This window comes from Emys orbicularis, chromosome 7, assembly GCF_028017835.1.
Source record: "Emys orbicularis isolate rEmyOrb1 chromosome 7, rEmyOrb1.hap1, whole genome shotgun sequence".
Lineage (NCBI taxonomy): Eukaryota > Metazoa > Chordata > Testudines > Emydidae > Emys > Emys orbicularis.
The window spans coordinates 4,425,594-4,436,651 of NC_088689.1; the positions used below are offsets into that span (position 1 = coordinate 4,425,594).

Genomic DNA, 11,058 nt, shown 5'->3' on the forward strand with positions numbered 1-11,058 from the left:
ATGGCGGCGGCTCCGGCGGGGAGTGCGGCCGATGCCCAGGCGCGGTTCGGCCGCTCGGTGAAGGGGCTGCTGATCGACAGGGTGACCGGCTGCGGCACCGACGTGATCGCCCTCACCAAGCAGGTGCTGAAAGGCTCGCGGAGCTCCGAGGTGAGGGCCCGCCGTCGGGACTACAACACCCAGCATGCAGCGCGCCAGCCGCGGGGTGTGCTGGGAAGTGTAGTCCGGCCGGGGAAATGCTCCGGGGGGGGCCAGGGCTTGTGGTCTCTGGGTCCAGCTGGGGCAGGGTCAAAATGTCACGTCGCTGCCTTGTGCTGCCCACGCTGGGGGACGCTCCCAGCGGGGCTTGGGCGGAGCAGTGCATGCTGGGAACTGCCCCCTTTCCCCCCCTCCCCCCAGCCTGAGAAGGGGACTGAGGTCTGGCTGGGGTGGGGGAGCGACCTGCTCCTCCCCTCCCTGGTCTCTTCCCCCTTCTGCGCTCCAAGCACCCTTGGCATCCCTGCAGCAGATTGGGACCCAGCGGGTGTCCCCTTGCGAGCTGCGCCCAGTCGTGTCCCCTCAGTGGAGCACCCCTGAGCCTGATGGGGCTGCCCCAGCAACCCATCCCAATCGGAGGGGTCGAGTGTAACTAAAATCTCCCAGCAAAACATCCTGGGGGGCTCTGGATGAATACAGCTCGTGTGTGTTTGATACAGGCCTTGACCTGGAGCCTTTGGGCCGGGAGCAGTCACTCTGCCCCCTCCTTGGTCCGAGCATAATCTGCTGTGTGGACACGGCACAGGGGATGAATGAGAACCTGATGTGGGTGTGTGGCGCTGATTCAGAATGCATATGTACAGTCTTAACCTCTGGAAATCCTCTCTGAGATGGCAGATCCCCAAGTCCAGCGCACCCCCTATCTAGTAAAACAGGTTTTTACCGCAGAACCATTCTTGAGTGCACTGGCTTCTGCATTTGCCTACACCATCACTGCTGACACCATATCTCACTGTAAAACGCATTGTTACCTCTTTCATGAAAGATGCTGCAGGAAACCCAGTTCTCTGCTAGTCTGTTTCATCCAAGGAATGATCGTTGCAGAGTTAATTCCAAAAGAAACCCAATGAAGTGAATTCCCAATTAAATCAATTCTGTGTGCAGATCTGTTGAGTGGCAGCCACAAGAAATCCCCGGTGGCCTGGGACTTCTGACTGCAGTTTGTGTGTCTGTTTTTCAGCTCCTGGGTCATGCTGCTAGAAACATGGTGATGCAAGAAGATGCCATCCTGCACTCGGAAGATGTAAGGAACGTTTATCTGCTGAAGTAATGGCATTTCTGATTAATAGGAAGCGCTGGATTTTGGCACAGAGAGTGGGGCTGCAAGGCAGTGCATCCTACTCATCAGTGCAGAATACGGAAGGGGAATCTTGTGGCTTAAGTACAGATCTAGGAGTCATAAAAATGGCCATACTGGGTCAGACCAGTGGTCCATCTAGCCCAGTATCCTGTCTTCCGACAGTGGCCAATGCCAGGTGCCCCAGAGGGAATGAACAGAACAGGTAATCAAGTGATTCATCCTCTGTCGCCCATTTCCAGCTTCCGGCAAACAGAGGCTGGGGACACTTCAGAGCATGGTTTTGGAGATCTGGGTTCTGTTTCTGGCTCTGCTGCAGATTTCCTGCATGAACTTGGGCATGTCATTTATGGCCTAATTTCAGGAGGTGCTGAGCACGCACAGCTCCCATTGAAGTCAGTGAAAATCAGGCACTTAACCTTTCCAGGCCTCAGTTTCCTTATCTGTAAAATGGTGATAATGTCCCCTGACCTCTCAGGGGTGTTGTTAAGCTCAGTTCACTGGGGCTTGCAAAGCACTCTGAGATCATGGCCTGGACGGTGCTATAGAAGTGCAGATGATTATTATTTTGTTGTAGTGTAATTCTTTCTGATAGAGTGCACTATAGGCCAGTCTTGCACTGGTGCAGTGAGATGGGCTTACTACATCTAGGAATTCTTCACCAAACTTGCCAGCTATGATTTCTTGAAATGCAGAGGCAAAACTGTGGGGTTCCCCTGAAGCTCACAACACCAGAATCCTTTGTAATAGACACAGTTGCTTGGATCTCAGGAGCAGAAATAGTTGTGCTGCACCATGTCTGTGCTGAATTATCCCATTACTGAAGGGGTTCAGAGTCTTTATTATTGCTGCACACTTTTTAGCTTCCCCTCAGCAGATTTATATTTCAACTGCTGTTGGCCTGTGGCTCGTTACACTTCATGACACTGACGGATGAGTAAAGTCCTGAAGTGAAATTTGCTAGGTCGGGTAGAAATGTCCCCATTGCTGTTTACTCTCTCACATTCCTATGGGAGAATATTTGCTTTCAGGGGAGGCAGCTCCAATCAGTAGTATTCCAGGATCAGTGAGCTTGTCCTTGCAAGGTCAAAATGACCAGGCAAGAAGCAGTGGCATGAAGCTAATGCAGGAGATGTTTAGTTCTGAACAACACAAGGCTCTGGGCAGTGGATTAGACTCACAAGGGAGCTGGTCAAGGCACTAGCACGGCAGAGATTTGAGAGCAGGTTGGATACAACGTTAGTAGGAATGATGTGGTGTTTAACAGGGCTGAACGCAAGGGGTCAGGCTGAGGAGCCCAATCCAAGTGCAAGGCGCCTTTCTTTGACCTTGCCTCCTCTAACAGAAATATATAGCAACGTGTGTTTGTATTTTTTAAAATCCTACCAAACGACGACCCTTCCCTGCATCCTGGAGAGAGAATGAGAGAACAAACCACACACGAGAGATGTCAGTCCCATCACTTAATGCACTAGTGGAAAGTGTTCAGGTGCTGCGGGGATGAGCGCAGCATAAGAGCCTGAAAAGAACAGATGAGAAATGATCTTTTTGGGGTTATTTGTGATAGTCGTTCAAGAGCTCCCCTGAGGTAGCTGTGTTTCAGGGTGAGTGAGGTGAACTCTTCCTTTGCAACCTATAAGCTCCATTGGGTTGCAATGCGGGGGCGGGGAGGGGGGGGAAAGCTGCTGCAGGGATATGTAGAGTTGTCATCATTCTAGAACAACTCATACTAATTCTGCTGAGATGCTCAGGACAGTAATTTCTCATTTGGTGCTTTGCAGAGTCTAAGGAAGATGGCTATCATAACCACTCATCTCCAGTACCAGTAAGTAGGGGGCAATGGGTACTCTGGGTTTTGTGGGGCTGATCTCCTAGAAACCCCTTTCATTCCCCTTAAAGGCCCCACATTGTGGTGGCTTTGCATGGAGCCTGGTCTGAGCGCTGGCCAAAATGGGGCATTCCAGCAGGAGGGAGGGCTCCTGTCCCCCACTCTGCTGGGACTGAGCAGGCCATGGTTTGGACTCCTCTGTCGCCAGCTCAGCATGCTGGCCTATAGTTTGTTAAAGGGACACCGTTCAGATAAAACACATTGCAACGTCCCTTTCGGTGTTAAACTACATGAGCCATTGTCCCTTGAACTAGTCACATGGGATACACTGGATAAAGCCTACAACTGCCAGCAAAAAATCTCCATATTCAACACGATGCTTTCCAGCTCTAGGCTACCAGTTTGAATTCTGTCCAGGACACTAGTCACCTGTAGTCATCACCATGTGATGACTGTTTGGTGGGTGTGAGACATGAATTGATGAGTCTCCATCAAGTTCCTAGTGGGTGAGGGTGTCCGCACCCCCCCACACACACAGACACACACGCACCCCATTAGCAATCAGCTGAGGACTGAATAGGTCATGGAGACAGGACTCCCCTCTCACCTGAAGAGGTTGTCCTCCAGGTCAGAGTTGAGACCTGGTGCCCTGCTGCTGCCCACGCTGGACCTGTTCTAAAGACAAATTGATGGTTTCAGTTTTCGGAGCTGTCAGTCGAGCCCCTTTTACCAGCACATAATTAGCCCTGTTGCTATTTTTTCCAACAATACCTTTTCTCTTCTCTTCTTTCCTCGTCTAGACAAGAAGCTATTCAGAAGAAGTGAGTATAGCCTGTTTTATTGGCCGATTTATTACGCTTACACCTCTCTTGCTAACTCTCAGCAGATAGTCCGTGCTGATTCTCTCTCATAGTTTGCATGATGCCTGGCTGGGTTTTCTACTTTCAGCAAGTAAATCTGCAATGACATGAAGGCAGCATGTCCTAGCAATGGCGTGAGGTTTTCTTTTCTCCAGAGGAAGCTGGATGTGGCCCCATGGTACAAGGAAGGGAACAATCTGCTCATAAACTTAGCGGTGTCACACCAGGTCATTGCTTGGATAAGGAACCTCCAAGGAAGACTCAGGGTGCTGCATGAAGTCATGTTGATGACTCAGTAGGGGGTGATCTGTCCTCTCTCGGGGATGCTGTACTGTTAGCGGGGATATGGATGAGATATAACACCAAGGCACTGATTGCTCATGATCACTAAAGATTCCATTGCGCTTTTTGCAGGAGTCGGGTGTTCATCCTAGTATCCTGGCCAAGTTCCTATCTCAAGCTCCCATCACCATGGTATCTTAGCAGCAGTGTGAGGGGAGAAAGGGGGGAAAATGCAAGGGACATTTTGAAATGGAAATGTACTTTTTGTTTTGAATTTTTTCATTGCAAAAATGAAAAAAAAAATCCTGAAATTCTGAATGAAACAACATTTTTCTTTTAAAACTTGTTATGAAGAAATGTAAATTGCCACCAACCCTACTCATTCTCTCTGCAACTAGTCATTTGGTTTGTGAAGTCCTTTGTGATCCTTCCAAATGAAATGCACTAGGCATCCTAAGCCAGATCCTGATTGCTCTTTATTCCACGCTCGGGGTCCAGTGTAGCCCTGGCATAAGTGGATGGAGCCCTCGTTGCCTCCTGGGTGCATTATGCCCACTTGTATCAGGGCTCAGTTTAGTCCCCCTGTCGTCTGACATTCAGCCTCTCTGCAGGGTTTAAGTAGACTATGCAGGTCACTTGGGATCTTTGTAACCGTTCCTCACTCTCCAGACTCTTTCTGATCTGTGATGGTTTCTGAGCAAAAGGAAAGCTTTGCTCTGTGCTTGTAGATGTGCTGAGTTCTTTTGGCTTTGGTCCAGTCACATGCTTTGCAGACAACTCGCCTTTGTGATGGCATGGGATATGGGTTGGATGATTCATAGATTCTAAGGCTAGAAGGGACCAATTTGATCATCTAGTCTGACCTCCTGTATAACACAGGCCACAGAACTTCCCCAAAATAATTCCGAGAGCAGAAAAACATCCCATCTTGATTTAAAAATTGCCAGGGATGGAGAATCCACCACGACCCTTGGTAAATTGTTCCAATGGTTAATTACTCTCGCTGTTAGAAATTTACGTCTTATTTCCAGTCTAAATTTGTCTAGCTTCAACTTCCAGCTGTTGGATCGCATTATACCCTCCTCTGCTAGATTGAAGAGCCCATTATTAAATATTTGTTCCCCATGTGGACACTTATAGATGGTGATCAAGTCACCCCTTAACCTTCTCCTTGTTAAGCTAAACCGATTAAGCTCTTTGAAACTATAACTATAAGGCATGTTTTCTAATCCTCATTCTCATGGGTCTTGTCTGATTCACAAGGTATTTTCCCCTCCTAACTTCTCTAACAGAGCAGTTCTGTTCCATCACGCACAAGTGGTACTGGCATGTGCATCTATTTAGCAACCAAAACACAGAGATTTGGGGAGCTGATCTGACTTTGAACACTTCCTTTTGTCTGGTCCCCAGCGTCGAGCATTCATCAAATCTGCAGGACCAGCTGAGTCACCTTCTGAAATGAAGCAGGAGAAGCGAAGTCCCCAGCCCACCTAGCGGGAGCTGATGGGACGACCTGTGTCGGTGGAGCTCCAGAGTCTCTTCCTGCTTCAGCAGTTACATTGCAAGGCTGAGCTGTGCTGAAAGTCAGCTGTGAAAATGCAGCGTGTGTGTTACTGAACCTGCAGGGCTGTGGATTGACATGGGACTGCTCTGTAACCTGCTCATCACAAACTCTCCCCATGCTGAAAGCTAGATCACTTGCTTGCGCTTAATTTAAAGCAGACTTTACCAAAACCTGCCTGTGACTAACACTTTTCATGTCCATTTTCTTTTCTGCGCAATGTACTGTTTGAATAGCAGTTTCCCTCTCCTCAAGGCATTGTGCCTGTTCAGCTAATGAATCAAAGGCAACGTGTGTTGTTGTTTATATTCAGCCCAATGCCAAACACATGACTTAGGTCCCATTCAAACCCCTATGGTTTTCCTGGGCCCTTTGCTCTAGGGTGAATTCCCCCTTGTCTATAATTTCTGCTGAATATGGACCTGTTCTTCACAGAGTTAACCGGAGCGGTGACGGAGATGCACTGCCCAACAGCTTGAGTTGTACGGTTCCAGCATTCTTCAAACAAGTTTACATTCCCCACCCCCAAAGTACAGAAAGTAGGGCCAGCATTTCCACATGGGAACCTACATTCACATTTCGACACGTAAACAGTCGTCCTTTTTTCCCGGAGAACTGAGCTGCCACCACTACCAGTTTGGTCAGTGGGAGCTGCATGCGCACAACATCTTTGGAAATCAGTTGCTTAAATATGGCTTTAGGTACCTAATTTGGGCCAGAATTTTCAAACCCAGGTGCGTAGGTACATACAGCATGTGATGACTTGCCTGGTCCTTTGTCACCGGAGTGTCATGAGTGTCATTAGCACTGGGCTGTTCCTTTGTCACCTGTCCAATAGGATGTCTGTTTCATGAATGTCATTAGCACTGTACTGTTCCTTAGTTTCTGTGTATAATGTAAAGCAGGGGGGTTGGAATGTTATATCTCTTGCCAGTACATCTGCTGTCTGTTTTGGCCTTGAACTGCATTCCTCCTATTTCATTGCTGTTATGGCTCTTGATTAAGCAGCCTTGGATTCATTATGTAACTGGGTACAGAATCAGTAAACTATTCAGATATACAGCTGTGAGGTACTAATAGTGTGTTTAAAGGATGCCATCAATGGACCTGCTTCCATTAAAGTCAGTGGCAAAGCTCCCATTGACTTTAATTTGGGCCCAAGACAAATATGCTGTATGGTGGTTGCTGGGTTTTTTGTAAGTTGCTTTCCCATGTCACTAATAGCCTCTCCACTTACTCATAGGAGAAGCACTTTATTCACTGAGTGTGCTTTTCATCACTTTTTAAAATTGCATGCAGCTTGATCAGTGAGATTAGATGAAATATTTCTATCTGATGATGTTTCTATAGAGAGAGACAAGACCTACTTCTAGGGGCGAACGAGACAAGCTTTCGAGCTATGCAGACAGGGTGATGGAACAGTTTGTGTAGTGGGGGAGCTGAGAGCCATTGAACCCAACTGTAAACCCTGTGTATCATGGAAACCACTTCAAGCCAGGGGGTGCTGCAGCACCCCTAGTTCCAGCACCTATGTATGCAGAGCTTTCCTTTGGGTCTGTTTCAAAAGTCAGTTTCACTTGTGAGTCTCCTGCACAATGCAGTGCAGGTAGGTTGGGCTTTCCACATGGCAGAGGAAGGTTTAAAAAACACACGTGCTGTTTTGAGTTATTTATTTTTTTTAATTCTGAGAAGATTTCTATTCCTATTTAGATATTTTTAATCTCTTTTTTTAATACAAAGCCTATAGTGAGGGTGTCATTACGGTACAGTGCTAGAGCTAGCTGCTGAGGAGGACTAGTCCAGAGGATACTGGCAGATCCAATGGCCCGAATAGGTTGACAGTTGGTGCTATATCTTGTATTTTGCTTGCTCCTTCTGCACATGGTGTGTTAGGTTAATTGTTAAGAAAAGCCCATAGAGGAATTTTAAAATAGCTGTTTTTTATTCAGTGGCACCAGCAGGCATATTCTGATTTGTTCCAGAGCATCACCTGCATCCAGGTGTCCCTTGCATGACATTGAATGACGCACACTTGACCAATGGAAACCATCATTAGAATAAACTGATTGGCTAATCAGTGATCCGGAGCAGGATGCTTTCCTAGCAACTACTGAGAGCAGATTAATCTTTCCTTGGGCCTCTGACACACCACAGTTCATTCAGCATTCTGCCCTTAGACACACCAGTTAACTCCAGTGGCCTACCTGGGACTTGTGCATGCAGATCTGAGAGCAGAATTTAGCTCCAAGTCCCTAGAAGTGCTGACACCTGCTTTGTAAAAACAAAATGTATCTTGACTCGTACTAAAACTGCAACAGCTGCTGCCCTGAAATTCCAGACCCTAGGCAGGCTAGTTATTGAATGTGCAGGTCAAGGGCTTTCCTTCACCAGTTTCCCCTTGCAGTGTTTCTCCCCATATCCTGTAGGTCTGTCATCTCAAGATGAACACCTGCAGCATTGCTTTGTTGGGTGAGAAGGGCTGGACCATTCCATCTTTTCCTGGTACATGTGTGACAGTCAGGATCCAGACACCCCATGGGGAGAACAGAAGGTTTAAACCCCAAACATGAGCAGTTGAACCAACTGATTGCACATTGTACTATAAAAGTGTATCAGGGAAGGTCGTTTATGAAAGCAGGTTATTCTCTGAACTTGATGGTCATTATGAGATATGTATACAGATTGGTTATTCATTTATATATCTGTGTATATAGAAAACTGTGCTCGTAAACTTCAGCTCCACTTCACAGCAGAGCAGTAAGGCTGGGAGGAGCATCTCCCAAGTCTACACTTACAAATGTACAGTGGCCCAGCTGTACCGATACAGCTGGGCTTCTGTAAGAGCACTCGTGTAGCTGCGTTATGCCGATGGGGGAGAGCTCTTCCATCAACGTCATAAAACCAGCTCAATGAGCGGTGGTAGCTCTGTCGGCGGGAGAGTGTCTCCTGCTGCCATAGCGCTGTGCACATGAGCGCTTACGCCGGCAAAACTTATGTCGCTGGTGTAGACGTGGCCTGACTTCGGGTACCCGAAGATGTTGCCTATCCCAGGAAATGGTGGATCATTAAAGTTAATGGAAAGACATTAAGACATCCCGGCTAGAGTTTCTTCCATTCTGAATAACCATGAGTAAGGCTGCATGTCTGTCACGGATTCCGTGACTTTCTGTGACCTCTGCAGCGGCCGGTGTGGCTGGCTCCGGGGCTGCCCGAACAGCTCGGGCAGCCCTGGGCCAGCAGCAGTTTGGGTGTGGGAAGGTGCTGTGGGCTGGGGCAGGGGAGTGGGGTGCAGGGCGATGCTTACCTCTGCAGGGGGGCTCCCCAGAAGCGGCCATCATGTCCCTGCAGCTCCTAGGCGGAGGGGCCAGGGGGCTCTGTGTGCTGCCCCTGCAGCTCCCATTGGCTGCAGTTCCCGGCCAATGGGAGCTGTGGAACCTGCGCTTGTGGCGGGGGCACTGTGCGGAGCCCCCCATGCCTTTGCTCCCCCTAGGAGCTGCAGGGGCATGCTGGCCGCTTCTGGGGAGCTGCGTGGAGCTGGGTAGAGAGCCTGCCAGCCCTGCCAACCCTCCCCCCCCAGCAGCAGTCCCAGCCCCCCCCAGGACCAGCGGGAGTCCCAGGCCATGTGCTGCCGCCCGCCCCCCGTATCAGCAGTGGTCCTGGGTTGTGTGCCGCCACCTGCCTCCCCCCAGCACCCGCAGTGCCCCTGGACCACCCCAGCAGAGCACCCGCAGCCCCTTGGCCCAAGTTTTAGTCAGGGGTATATAGTACAAGTCATGGACAGGTTATGGGCCGTGAATTTTTGTTTACTGCCTGTGACCTGTCCATGACTTCTACTAAAAATACCCGTGACTAAAACATAGCCTTAACCATGAGTCACGGTGCCAGGAGAGACCAAAAAATGGGGGAAGGGAAAGGAAGACTTGAAACTGAAGTCTTCCAGAAACTGAGGGACAGGCTGTAGGCGGGATGCTCTCTGTTAAATGGTGGATCCTCTATATAGTTAGGGGGTATGCTGGGATCCTTCAAAGGCAATAGGTAGCTTGTATGAGAAAAGGGATTTTATCTACAATGGAAGCGTAAAGCCTGAAGTTTCCTCTTCATGTTTATTTGCTGTATAACTTGTACGTGTTTGCTTCCCTTACTATTTTGTCATTGAGTTTGTGGTTATTCTATTAAATGAACTTTTTGTTTATTTTTTACCCCCAAGCAGGTCTCTGTTGTGCAAACTGTTAGGGTGTGTGTACCAAAGTAAACTGATATCTGGGGGCTGGTTTCACACCTTCAGGGATGATGAACCAGAGGGGAAAAGTCTGAGGGTCTGGCAGTTAAGAACTTGGAAGGTCAGATTTGGGGAGACCTGGGATTAAGGGCTGTTGGTGTTACCCTACAAGGAGTAACGAGGCTGCTGGAAGTCGGGGTGAGACCTTGTGCTTGTGGGCTGGCTACTGGGATCTGAGCCATAGCTGCATTAAGGCACCCCAAGGTTACAGGGCAGGTGCTGACAGTACCCTTTACATGTCTGGGTGAACCCCAAAATGTCAGAACATGCCTGTTGGCTCCAAGGTGCCACATCACCACCACCACCTTTCCAGTAGATGAGGGAGGACTGGATTCCCTCCAGACACCATCACCAATGTTCCTAACTCAGCCATGGCATGATTGCAAAGCACCACAGGCTGCTTCATTGCCTGGGGTGAATGTGCTTCCTATGCCCAGAAAACCAACGCCCCGGGCTGGGATCTCCTCGGTGTGTTCTGGGGTGTGAAGAGTAGGGTCGCTGGGCTGGTCCATCCCGCTCAATCCTGCCCTTGGGTGCCTGGCGGTGGCTGGGGCATGAGGTCACATGGTCGCGCCGAAGCCAGGGCCAGGGGGCATGGGAGGGGAGTGCAGAATGGGCCCCTCGCCTGGGGGGCGAGCCCAGCTCGCGCCGAGCACGTGCCCCACTGTGCTGCAGGGATGGGGGGAACCACAAGGAACCACATCACCACATGGCACGTGGCAGCTTTGGCACGGTGCTCACGGAGCCGGACAGCCCAGTGCACGGGGCTGGGTGAGACTGGGGGGAATGAGGGGCTAGGGAACAAAGGGGGTGTGGCTAGGAAGGGGTTGGGGGCGGGGCTGGGGAACAGAGGGGGCGGGGCTATGAAGGGGTTGGGGGCGTGGCGGGCTCATGCTGGCAGGGAGATGGGCGGGA

At 49.7% G+C, this 11,058-nt stretch overlaps 1 protein-coding gene across 1 annotated transcript; it reads left to right on the plus strand.

Annotated features, from left to right (window-relative positions):
- BORCS7 (BLOC-1 related complex subunit 7) lies at positions 1-6,156 on the plus strand. Its single transcript, XM_065408515.1, has 5 exons — positions 1-150; positions 1,217-1,279; positions 3,115-3,158; positions 3,962-3,982; positions 5,714-6,156. Exons 1-5 carry the CDS (start codon positions 1-3, stop codon positions 5,763-5,765), a joined length of 330 nt encoding a protein of 109 aa, XP_065264587.1. The 3' UTR covers positions 5,766-6,156.
- Positions 6,157-11,058: the final 4,902 nt, after the last annotated feature.